We start from the raw sequence: 12,907 nt of genomic DNA, 5'->3' as shown, positions 1-12,907 counted from the left end.
GGGCTGGGCGGCGGCGACGGCGAGGCCGGCGAGCGCGAGGAGGAGGAGGGGGAGGGGGAGCGGAGCCATGGGCGTGGGGAGGCAGGGGTTGACTTGGGGCGGAGGAGGAGGGGTGGGAGCATTGGGGAGGGAGGAGGCCCTCCCTTGGGGTTTTGGGGCGTGGGTTTGACCTCGCGCCGTTGCGCTGGTCTGGGGAGCACGAGCGGCAGCGGAGACGAGGTCGCGGACGGCCGGGTCTCGGGAGGGGGCTGGCTGCCTACCTCGATCGGGGGTCGGACTCCGGCCGGCCGGCGGCGGCGCTGGTCTGAGCTTTGTCTGAGCAGCCTGTAAAACGAGCGGAAATGGAAATGGAAAACGCGTTTTGTTGGGTAAGCATTTTACTCCTTTTTTTCTTCTCTTTTTTGCGTGAAAGGGCAAGCGTTTTACTCGTTGACCGGGTAGTCAAACTTTTGCTCCGAAACAGCCTATGGACCCTCTTTGATTGGCAGAGACTGTTGCATGTGCCAGTGAAAACACGGTAATTTTACAAAATCACTTTCTCTGTCTTAAAATATAAGAACGTTTTTAACACAAGACGGAGAGAGTAGATTTTTTTTTAGGATCAAAAAATTATATGTTCGATATGATAAAACACATTATCATAAAAGACATAATGAAATAAAGGTTAAAACATATAAAAATAAGATGGAATCAATACTATGCTACTTATTTTTCTTAAACCATCAGATCTATTTTAAAAGTTCACCGGAATTATAAAGCATCTCAAACATAGATAAAATTACATTGAGATTTTGAGACCACTGAGCGACCACTACCGCCGAACGAACCGCCGACACGATGTTGTCACCACTCCCTTACCGTAGCGGGCTTGACCTTGTCGATGAAGCCGGAAAGTCTCTGTGCACATGACCCTAAGTCCTAGCGGCATGGAGTTGCAGGCACCGCAGTTGAACCCTTGCATAGATTTGAAGCACCTGACACCAAATCTTGCCACATGACGAAATACACTAACCTTGCCGACCCTAGGAGATGGCAAGAATCCACGCCGAAGCTTCTTTGACTACGTCTAGGCAGACGGACTCGGGGATGATTGAAGCTCGGTAGACAAACTCGAAGAAGAAGCACCGACATCCGCCCGAGCGCTGCATCTGTGAAGACTACTAACGAAATGAAGGCACTAGTTTCCCCTTCATGCCACCGACTGCCAAAGCGACAGGCAAAGGGGAGGCGAATCCACGGGTTCGTTGGTGAAGTACGGAGGGGGAGAGTTTACCCTATTGGTCTATAATTAAGTATATTTTTTGTTGTTATTATATACAATGACAGAGCTACAAAGAAAATATTGGGCCGACCAAGTTAAAGAAGAACGGTAAAACTTTTCAAATTTTGAACAATATGTAATGTACTGATTTTACTAGGCATAGTCATTACATATATGTGTGCCTTTTGCTCTCATTGATTACTATATAAGAAGACTCACACATATACTACTCCTAAGCAAATAATGAATACTCCCTTCATCCGTAAAAACTTGTCCCAAGCTTGTTTCTCAAATGGATATATCAGCACTCCGTTTTTAGGTCCTTCTTCAAGTTTTGTTAGGGTTTATGTCCTGCTCAAGAAGACGAGATGGCGGCGGCTTCTTGAAGATGGAATAAGGTTCTCCCTGATTAGCCCCCGTTTCGGTGGTGTGTCTAGCATCGTCGAAGGTCGAGTGGAGGTGTGTCTCCGGTGGATCTCGCGAGATTCGGTCGGTGATTGACTTTGGTGAATCTGCTTGGATCTGGTCTTTGTTAAAGTGTTTTCATGTTGAATCCTTCTGATCTAAATTGCTCTTCATCGGTGACGGTTGTTGTTCTGGTGCGTTGGTCCTATGGAGGCTTAGCACGACGACTTCCCTTTTGTCTACAACAAGTTGTGACCGGCTCCGATGAGGGAGGGGCGATGACGGCGGTGTGTCTTTGGCTTGCATGAGTGATTGTAGTCGTCGCTAGGTGGTCTATGAATCTAGATATAATTTTTTAATATTCTTGGTGTCCGTTGTACTGCCATGATTGAAGATTTGTATATTTGAAGTTTCTTGAAAAAAAAAGGACCCACAAAACAGTAGTGTGTAAAATCAATCATAAAAAGGACAACCAGAAAGGAAAAATCTACACAATTCTGATGGAGAAGTTGACAGGGGATTTGGCTAATTATATCATCTGACTGAGAATGGCAAAAACGTTAGATAAAAATTGCTTTTTTCTCTCTCAAAAAAATGCATATTTTTTCTTGGATGTGATTTGTTTGCGCAAGGTTACGAAAATCTAGCGGTTATGATCTGATCGGGTGAATCGTGCAGAAAACAGGTCATGACAGGTACAATTATCATCCAAGGATTATACTAATAGAACAAGATCCATCAAATCAATGTCTCGATGTTTTGCTTTGGTCGGTGGAATTTGAATTTCTAGCACATCAATTCATCCTTTTTCTCTCTGTGCTATGCTTTTAGATATCGTAGAAATACATAGTTTTGAGCCCACTGATAGCACACTGAATTTTCTTGACCAGCGGATATCTTGAGAAACAGGCCGCATGCTTGCTTCCTAGTCAAATAAACGCCCACATTTTCTTCTGAACTAACTACTTCCTCCGTCCCATATTCTGAGCGTTTGCTTCCGATCCTTGTGCTGCTGAGCTCCTTTTCCCCTGTGTCAAAGGGAGCTGAAAGTTGACAACAATATTGTCGAGTGGCTTTCATTTTGTGCTGGCCCATTTTCTCATTCGTGCACTGGTAGTCTTAGCCTGCAATCACACAAGCAATGAGCTAAAAGAATCCCAACAACAAAATGATTGTTCCGAAAAAAGTGATAACAGAAAAGAAGATAATAGACTGTTGAATTTCATGACAAGATAAACCAGACATATATAGAGCAGAAAAGAGGAGCTCTGACTTACCTCATCGTCCCAATCACATCTCATGGTGAGGTAGACTAACACCAGCGTCTGAACAGCAGTCCCGCCAATCAACCCAGACCAAATTCCCTGCAAAATTTAAGTCATGCATGATCAGAAGATGCAAATTTTCTTCTGTTCATTTTTGTTTCTCCGCCCTTGTGATGATCCATTCCCTACCCGAACTCCGAAGCCGAGCGGCCAGCCCAGTATGATCCCGATGGGCACCCCGACCAGGTAGTAGGATCCGATGTTGACATAGGCGACCAGTGCTTGCCATCCAGAACCAATAGCCACCCCTGCAATGCAACCACCCATAGTTACAATACAACACAAGCGCAATGATACAAAGAGCTTCAGTGGCATTTCTGGATTTTGAGCTATAGAAGGAAATGTATGTACCTGAGAGGACGGGCTGCACGCTGTTGAGGAGGATGGTGAAGGCGAGGAGCATGGAGAGGTTGTGCACGGCGTCGAGCACGGCCTTCCCCGACGAGAAGAGGACCGTGATCTGGTCGTTGTAGGTGAGGATAAGGCACCAGAAGACGAGCCCGATCACCACGGAGGTGGTGATGGAGACGACGATGGAGAAGCGCGCGCCCTTGCCGCTGCCCGCGCCGAGCTCGTTTGCCACCCGAACACTGCAAAATTTTACGCAAAAATTTGCCAGGCACACATGTTAGTCCACTCTGAGTCTCTGACCGAACGATGCAACACTCGGCCGTGTACTCATTGTTGAATTCGGTGTGCGTGCGTGCGTGCGTAAGTACGTACCCAGTGGCTGCCAGGAACCCTAGCGGGATCATCATCTCCCAGCCGTTGATCGTCAAGCATATGGAGAGGGCGTCCACGGCGATCTCAGCGTTGGGCAGGTACCCCGTGAGCAACACAAGCACCCTGTAGTACCAGTTCTCCATGCTGCATGCGGATTGGCAAAGAAATGCCAAAGAATCAGTGGCTAGAATGTACTCCCTTCGTTCCTATATTCTTCTTCTTCTTCTTCTTCTTCTTCTTCTTCTTCTTCTTCTTCTTCTTCTTCTTCTTCTTATTATTATTATTATTATTATTATTATTATTATTATTGGCAAAATGAGTGAATTTACACTCTAAAATATATCTATATACATCCGTATGTGGTGTTTCATTTGAAATCTCTAGAAAGAAATATTTAGGAACAGAGGGAGTAGTATACACTTGTTCGTTATACTCTACGTAATTGGTACGTGCACTCTTCTAAAAAGTGTGACAAAAAGACTTACCAGAGCATGACGCCGGATGCGGTGGAGAGCTTGATGAAGTCCCAGAAGTCGGCGAAGGCCTCGACGGAGAAGCCCCTCCAGGAGAGCGGGCAGCCGCCGCAGACGACGTAGAAGAACTGCCCCAGCACGACGAGCCACCAGGCGACGTCGGCGGCGACGACCACGCCGGCGTAGCCGAGCTGGAAGCGGGTGACGAGGAGGTAGGTGACGAGGACGTGCAGCGCGAGGGTGACCCCGGCGGTGGCGGCGGTGACCCAGTTCTTGAGCTGGCTCTGCAGGAAGCGGGTGAGCGGGAGCAGCATGGCCATGGCGAAGTGCTGCGGGATGAGCCACACGCTCATCTCGCCGGCGAGGCGGGACAGCTCCGGCGTCTGGCCGAGGAGGAGCAGCAGGCGCTCGGTGAAGACGTAGGTGGGCGTGAGCGCCAGCGCGAAGAGGAAGAGCACGATCCAGGAGCGCTGCAGGTAGATGCCCAGCATGTGGTGCTTCCTCGCCCCGAACGCCTGCCCGCACAGCGTCTCCAGCGCGCTCGCCATGCCCAGCTGTGAGTGTCACCACCAGTCAGCAGAAACACAATGAAGCTCACGGAACGGCCATTGGTAAACATCAGTGATTACAAACATTTTCACGGAACGGCCAAACAGCACACTGTTTTTCACCATAGCTAGCCTGAAGATCTTTTCTTTTTACTACAGTACCAAACATTTTCACCGTGACGAAATAGTTCTACTCGTGTTGCTGATCGTGCGATGGGCATGTGATGCCGGGAGCCATGACGAACTGGCCACCACAATGCAGTAGACCTGATCGGTGTCAGGGGCCGGTGCGTGACGGCGTCAGCAGCGGCAGGCGCGTACGTGGACACAAAACTGCACGAGATACAGTGTGCGGTGCGGCAGCTAGCGGCCGACCCGGTCCAGCAATCAATTTGACATGTGCTCAACCAGGACACGGTTCCTCTTGCTATGGCTTGCAGAAGAGGGACACATCTCTGGATATTATTGGCTATTGGTTTTCTGATCCAGTCCAGACTCCAGAGAGAGCAGAAACTAGTGCAGTCTCTCCTACTCCCTCTGTATTTTAGTCCGCATATAAGTTTTTGTCTCAAGCCAAACATAGTAAAGCTTGACTACATCATGGCTAGGAAAGACTATCAACATATAAGATTATAGTAAAGTGTTCCCCTCAGAAAACAAAAGCTGCCCGTGAGGTATACCCACTTAAGTGCTACGAAATTAAAATCCGAAAGTTACTTGTAGCACGCAAGCTGTAGCTGTGGCGACACCAACCACATGATCCCCACCTCGCCCATGAAGCGGGAAAAAAGGGGGATGGTGGTCGGCATGCTACGTGTATAGTACTCCCTACATCCGAAAATACTTGTCACAGAGACGAATAATCCATTTATGTGACAAGTAATTTGAGACGGAGAAAATAGTATTACTCAAGGCGGCAAGACGCCACGAGCTGGATATGATGATAAGATACGGCGGCGGTTCCATCGTCAGAGCTGACCATGCAATACATTAGGGCGGGGTGCAAGCAAGGTCGACCGGTTCATAGTCCCAAACCAATTTGGCAACCAACAAACGAACGCCGTCACGTTCCTGGTTTCTTTACTCGATCCTGTCCCCTTGTCTTTTCCGGAACGAGCGCGATCGATTGTGCTTCTTCTACGTAAGATCTTACTCATCGTTTCATTTATTTCGAATATCAAATAAGGAAGCAAGCCCATGGAATTAAGATCTGAAAGCTACTGCATGGTTGCACGAGAGGAGCTCCAAGTGCGACGCTAGATATCCCAATCGTGGAAGAGCAGGCCCGCACTGTCTCCCTCGAAAAACAGCACTGCTGCTGCTCCTGCCCCGCTAAACGAAATGAAGACCTGAAAGCTGCTCCCAGCGGCGATGCACCCGTGTTCGTCGGCCGGCGGCCGTCGGCCCAATCCAACATCCACGTGGCAGCGCGCGTATGGGAAATGGAGACGGAGTAGGAGTGGACAAGTTATCCAGATTAGCACGAGCAGCTGGGGCGTGTTGATACTTGATAGGATACGCGCGCGCGATTTCGGCGTTAACGTTGACCCTGCCTGCACTGGTTTACGCGCAGCTTAGCTACAGAGCGGGGCGGCTCAAATTAGCTGGCGGCGATGGAGGTAAACAAGGCGGCGATCGAATCAAATGCCGTGGGGTTCTTACTTCTTAGCCAGCCGATCCACCCTGTTCTTTTCTCGGCTTGTCGTTTCTGGAACGAGCCTGTGGCTATGCTTCTGAGATGGATCTACTCCGTTGTCTCCATCTCCCGGCGTGCGCAAGGGACGGAGGAATCAACCGGTGCGTGCGTGCTAGCTCCAAATTGAAGGCATGGATCGGGCAAGGAGGCGGAGCAAGCATGAATGAACGAAGGTCTTGCTCACCAGGAATCCGAAGTTGAACCCGGCGATGACGGTGGAGGCGATGGAGAAGGCGGCGAGCTCGAGGTCGCCGATGTGGCCGATGAAGGCCTGCGAGACGACGTTGATCCCGTACAGCGCCACCCGCTGGAAGATGGCCGGCCCCACGATCCGCCACAGCCGCTTCGACTCGTCCCACCACTCCCGCGCCACCCGCGCGCCCCGCCTCTGCCCGTCCCCCTTGGCCGGCAGCGGCTGCAGCAGCGGCGCCGACGCCTCCTCCTCCTCCTCCCCGTCCCCTCTCATGGCCGGCGCGCTCCGCTCGACGACGACGACGCTCCGCGCAGCTTCAGCTCCTCCGGGTTCTTTCTGGTGGTCTTTTGCTTGCGTGTTTGCGGTCGATCGGGTGCCGGGTGGTGAGTATGTATGTATATAGCGGAGGCCCCGCGCGTGCTTAATCAGCTCATTTATGTGGAGCTGCCGCTGGCATGGCCTTGGCTATATCTGCCTGCCGGGCGGTAGCTGCACGTACGGGAGCCAGCCGGGGGCATACCGACGAAACTTTTGGACGGTCAGTGTACACACAGGACGCCCGTGCCTAATCAGCTCGTTTATGCGGACGGTCCATAGCGCCTGAGCCGAGCCATCCACACGCACCAACCATCGGCGCCCCGCCACGCCCACCACACCCATCCGGCCGGAGATCGAGTGGAGAAGCTCATTCAGAAACCCAGCAATCTACAATGAACTGACGAGGCTGTCTTTTTCATTTTTCTTTCTGAAAAGAGGCGCCAGCTGACAAGGCTGTCAGCTCGACCGGTGTGGCCAACGCGACGCCGCCGATGAGCATCGCTTCGCCGGCGGGGTCGGACGAGATCTAGCACCACGTCGCTGTTGCGCGTCCATCCAACGGGGAGCAGGTGCGTGCGTGCGTGAGTGCGCAGGTGCGTCGGGCAAGGCCACGGCGCATCCAGGTGGGTTTTGGATCCGGGCCATATTGTTTGCTAGCACCAGTCGTCTAGCACTCCTCTTGTCCATACTGACGCGTGATTTGATCAAAAGTGAAAGCGGACTGTTTTTTAGTATTGCCCATGGGAACTGAGGCCATCTCAGATGCTTAGAGCATTGACAAGCAGAATTGGCTAATTTCGATCCCCAAGTACTCCCTCCGTTCCAAATTACTCGTCGTAGAAATGAATGTATCTAGAACTAAAATACATCTAGATACATTCATACCTACGACAAGTAATTCGGAACGGAGGGAGTATATGCCAACGTGTCCGGTTGGTCAGTGATCAGACACGCTCATTTTGAGCCTTCATTAACATTAATGCATGCGTGCAATCATTGTTCTCTACATCCTTCCCGAATTGTCCGATTAAATTCGTGCGATCGATGAGGATGAAAACAAAAAGGAAAAAAGAATACATAAAATTAAAAGGTGGTCTGTGATGGGCCGCATCCTACGTGGAGGGCTGCCTGGACATCTCCATATCCTCTTCATATTTGGTGTGATGAGATTCACGGACAAACCGGTCACATGAGGATAAAGTGAGGGAGGGGGGAGGGGGGTCCGGTTGGGTGGCCTTTTTCTTCTTTTTTGTGTTCCGACAGTGACGAACTGTAAGATGAGACGTTTGAGATCCGGTTGTAGATGCTCTTTATATTCTTTATGGTGGAACCAACCCATCAAAATTCAAGTGCTAGACTTGGCGTTGGTGCTCATATTTTTAGATTTATTTTAGGCTTTACAATGGTGTTCGTACTATGGTAGTAAACGTTTCCGTCGACTACGAAAGCATCTGTAGTGACTTCGTAATCCCAACATGATGTGTAGGCTCAGCCTTTCGGAGGTATTCATAGGGGTAGAATGTACGTGTGTGCATTTATAGGGACGAGTATATATGCATATGTATGAGCATCTACGTATGTACTATGTAAACAGAGTGACATTAGCAAAGTCGACTTTTTTTTATCTATTCATATCATGGTAGTATAAAGAACATAAAAAACAAAAATTACATCCATGTCACTAGACCACCTAACAACACTAAAAGCACTGGAACGAGTCGAAGACATGCCGCCATCATCGCCTCTCCTTCACTGGAGCCGGGCAAATCATGTTATAGTAAACAATCAGTAAGTTGTCGTGCTAAGACCCCAAAGGACCAGCACATTAGAAAACACAACCGTCATCGATGAAGAAAAGTGTAGACCAAAAAGATTCAAACGCGAACGAACGAAGATCAGATCCAAGCAGATCCAATGAAAACAAATATCAACAGAATCCCACGAGATTCATAGGAGACACACCTCCATACGCCCTCCGGCGATGCTGGACTCACCTCCGGGACAGGGGCTAGGTGTGGAGAGTCTCATTTCATCTTCAAAAAGTCGCCACCGTCTCGGCTTTCTGAGTAGGACACAAACGCTAAACAAACTCTAGAAAATATCTAAGGACGAAACAAAAGTCCTCTTATAGGCAAGGGCAGGATCCACCACGCCTCAAGACCTTAAGGCTAGAAAAGACGAGGTAGATCGGTAGTACTGCCGGTGAGAGGTGAGAAAACCCTAGTCGTCTTGGAGGCGCTTGTGGGAAGGGTCGATGAGAAAATGATCTAGTAGTACTATAATTGTATTAATAAGCTGCTCGTGAAACTCATTATATTGTACATTAAGCTCATTAAGTTTTAAAACCAAATTCAATTATTGCCTGTTCATTATAGTAATATTGAGCCAGCCGATCTAGCTAGCACTCGCTCACAACCGCTCGTTTGCTAGTTATAGTAGGCGAGCATAGTTTAATAATCATCCGTTAGCCGTTCATCGGTACGGTGTCATCGATGAGCGAAGCCTCTTTGGCTCTTGTGCTTGCTTCATTCGTACGTCTACCGCGCGATCGTCGCAGTCGCAGCATGAGGACGGCTTCCCAGAAATTGAAGCGCACGCAAGCACGAGGCATGCGTGGTTTTTCATTTCTCCCGCTGACACAGCTCATGTTTTCTTCTCGAAAAAGACCGCGAGCTCAGAGAAGCGCTGCAGTGGTGATGACGAACGAACAGCCGAACAAGCGCCTGCTCCATGTTAAAACGGCCGATTGTGCGGCGCTAGGGCTGGAATTCGAGCCGAGTCGAGCCAGCTCGGCTCGATTCGCTAGAGCTCGTTTTGTTAACGAGCTATCTCGACTCGACTCATTATTATAACGAGCTTAGATTCAAGATTGACTCGACTCATATAACTCGCGAGCTATCTCGTTTAACTTGTTAAACTCGTTAAAGATATGAACATAAAATCCTCAAATGTTATAAAAATAATTATGTATATATTAAACATATATATCATTAAACAATAGTACTTCCTCTGTTCACTTTTATAAGACCTTGAAGATATTTCAGACAATGTGCAAAACAGCCTATTTTGAGTTGTCTGAAACGACTTACAAAAATGAACGGAGGGAGTAATTTTTTGTAACACTTGAGTTTTTTGGGTGCCTGGGCCTTCAAAGACTAGGCCTTATGTTGCGCGCCTAGAACATAGGGTGCTGAGTGGCTAATCTTTTTTGTATTGAGAGTAGCTGATCTTTTGTACCGAGCCTAGCGAGTTATATGAGTACTCTTGAGATTGGCTCATTTAATTTGGTCTATAAATAATCTTAAACTAAAGCTCAGCTTGGCTCATTATTCTTTGAGTTCAAGTCGATTCGAGCCAAGTCACGAGCTACTCGTTTAGTTCATGAACTTTGAGCTTTTTTTCCAGCCCTATGCGGCGCTTGGATCTGGAAAGCTACAGCATTGAACAGTTCAACACTTTTACTAACTTGGCTTTGCGGTTAAAATGTTCGATTTTGCCACGCTTGGATCCGGAAAGCTACAACATTGGGCCGTTCTACACTCCAGCTTGACTTGGCGGGGAAGAGGACACAGGTAGAGGGGAGCTCAGCGCCGATTTGCATTTCGCTTCCTTCTCCGCCGCATCTTGCAACAATGTGAGAGGCGGACACAGTAGAATCCCTGACCACTTGCTGACTATGTCATCATCATCATTTTTTTTTTCAGATCAAAGGGGCCACACGGCCCTATTTTCATTTTCATGAAAATGGAGTTGTTTACAGGGCAACAAACCAACCATTACATCATTAATTAATCTAGAGCCACATCAGGATGCTCCAGTCTAGCAAGCCTAGTCATCACACACCACTGATATATATCACCACATCAGGATACTTCAATCTACCCAAAACTAGCCAGGAAAGGCCTAGCGGCACACTAGCTACAAAAGTTTCAACAGATTAAAGGACGACAACCAAATTAACCGGGAAACCTAATCATCACATCATCATCGCAACAGGAAGGGGTAGTAATCAATGTTTTAAAAAGCGAACTATGACATTTAGCGGTGACCCTTAAAAACAGCTATAGCTGGGTTATAGCGGGCTATAACGGAGCTATAACAATATATTGTACATGAAATTATTTAGCAGCAACATCCTCAAACAGCTATAGCGGAGCAATAGCGAAGCTATAACCGGCTATTTAAAACTATGATAATAATCTTCCGAGTTCCGACCCCAATAATCCTACACCTACCAAGGGGGTTATTAGAAAAGTTTTACGTAACTTCCGAATATGGCACGCATGCGTGCGTGCAGAAGTACCGATGGAGTGGTGCAAATGGAAGAGGTTTTCACGCAACCTGGCTCGCCCACGCCGATGACTCTTAAAACATTTAGATGTGATGAAGATAGCACCAGCCGTGTCGACTGCATGTAGCTATTGATGTCGTGAGCCATGACGAACCCGGCGAAAAAGTGACCACGGCGACAAGGGACAGCGATCACAATGTATCTGTACTGACATGTCTATTATTTCGGACCAAGTAACCATAATCGTCTATTTATTTTCGATTGTCTGTTTTCCTTTTTCTTTTTTTGCGGTCCAAAGGGGGTCAGTAGAAACCGCGCACCCTCCCTCCATCTCGGGCCAGTTCCCCGCTTCCAAAAATTCTTGGTTTACTTCTACTGTAGATGACATGTCCAGGCAGCTACGATCCACACAACATCTATACTTATATCTATATCTATATCTATACTAATATAAAAAGACCCAAAAGGACAGATCCAAACCATCTCAATCGTCAAATCATGTTATCTAACGGTTCAAATCTCTTCAATGGTGAGCACCAAACACGTTTAACGCTCTAATTATCCATCACTGCCATTGGTTATAAACACGTTTTGACTCAACACTATTCCATGAAATTTGTCATGTAATTAATATCCTACCATTCCCGCGAAAAAGTAATTGATATACTACTAAATACCAACGTGCAACAGATATATCTTACATAATATAACGTGCAACTAATATTCTATTTAATAAAAACGTGCATTGCACGTATATTATTACTAGTCAAATAAAAACGCGACACTAAATATCAAATCATCATGGACGAGGCGTGCCACGAAATTAAAACCTGAAAGCCACCACTACCAGCGGCGACGCAGCTAGCTAGCTCCACGGACGACCGTCGCAGTCCGCTCAACAACCGCGTGATCGGCGCGCGCCTGCGTAGGAAAGAGAAGAAATTATTGAGAGTAACCCGAACCGGCCGGACTCACCGAATGATGTTATACTATTTTTTAGGATGAATGGCAGTATATCGTGGCGTTTAATCAGACGTTAACGTTGGTCGACCCTGCACTGCTTTCCACGCCCAGTGCGAAGTGGACTATTCGAAATGATTTTCCTATTTCTATAATTTTTCTACACTATAAATTAAAGGGACAAGTTTTCATCCTTCAACTCTTTTGAAAATATAGCAATGGTCCCTCGACTTCAAAACCAGCAAAACTTAGTTCTCCAACTTTTAAAACCGGATAAATTTAGTCCCTCAACTTTCAAAACCGGATAAGTTTAATCCCTCGTCTCGCTTAGGGTGATTTTCTGCTGGCGCGGTGTGGTTTTTGACTCAGAGCTACCTGTCTCGTGGAGCTCCCTTACTGACGGCGAAGAAGACGACGACGACGATGATGAGCTGGCCCAACCGACGCCACCGCCGGCTACCAAATCCTTGGTTTCGGCTGCTCGGCAGGACGTGGCGTGTGAAGCGGATACATGCGAAGGTTGGCAGAAAGTGCTCCCGCGGCGCGATGTGCAACGCCAGGCGTCACAAGCCCCTACTTTGGCTACCCGTCCCGTCCCTGCTTGGCTTCATGGTAGATGTTGCAGATGTCTCTTTCCTGGACACCGTGCAGCGGATTGTCGAGATCCTTTTAGATGTTATCGATGCCTTGAGAACGGTCATCGAGCGCATGAGT

At 48.0% G+C, this 12,907-nt stretch overlaps 2 protein-coding genes across 2 annotated transcripts in view; both read right to left on the bottom strand.

Annotated features, from left to right (window-relative positions):
- LOC123148913 (probable LRR receptor-like serine/threonine-protein kinase At1g56140) overlaps positions 1–347 on the bottom strand; it is an 8,817-nt gene extending 8,470 nt beyond the window's left edge. The window contains exon 1 of the mRNA XM_044568432.1: positions 7–347. Within this exon, the coding sequence (XP_044424367.1) occupies positions 7–69 (63 nt within the window). The 5' untranslated portion in view covers positions 70–347. The remainder of the gene's footprint in view (positions 1–6) is intronic.
- A 2,057-nt stretch (positions 348–2,404) lies between these two features.
- Positions 2,405–7,014, bottom strand: LOC123151709 (protein DETOXIFICATION 27). Its single transcript, XM_044571375.1, has 7 exons — positions 6,616–7,014; positions 4,200–4,741; positions 3,715–3,858; positions 3,343–3,581; positions 3,121–3,239; positions 2,944–3,030; positions 2,405–2,790 (listed from the first exon to the last, which is right to left on the bottom strand). Exons 1-7 carry the CDS (start codon positions 6,895–6,897, stop codon positions 2,743–2,745), a joined length of 1,461 nt encoding a protein of 486 aa, XP_044427310.1. The 5' UTR covers positions 6,898–7,014; the 3' UTR covers positions 2,405–2,742.
- Between the last annotated feature and the right edge of the window lie 5,893 nt (positions 7,015–12,907).

The sequence above is a fragment of the Triticum aestivum genome, chromosome 7A (genome assembly GCF_018294505.1).
Source record: "Triticum aestivum cultivar Chinese Spring chromosome 7A, IWGSC CS RefSeq v2.1, whole genome shotgun sequence".
Classification (NCBI taxonomy): Eukaryota; Viridiplantae; Streptophyta; class Magnoliopsida; order Poales; family Poaceae; genus Triticum; species Triticum aestivum.
This window is presented reverse-complemented; position numbering and strand designations above follow the sequence as displayed.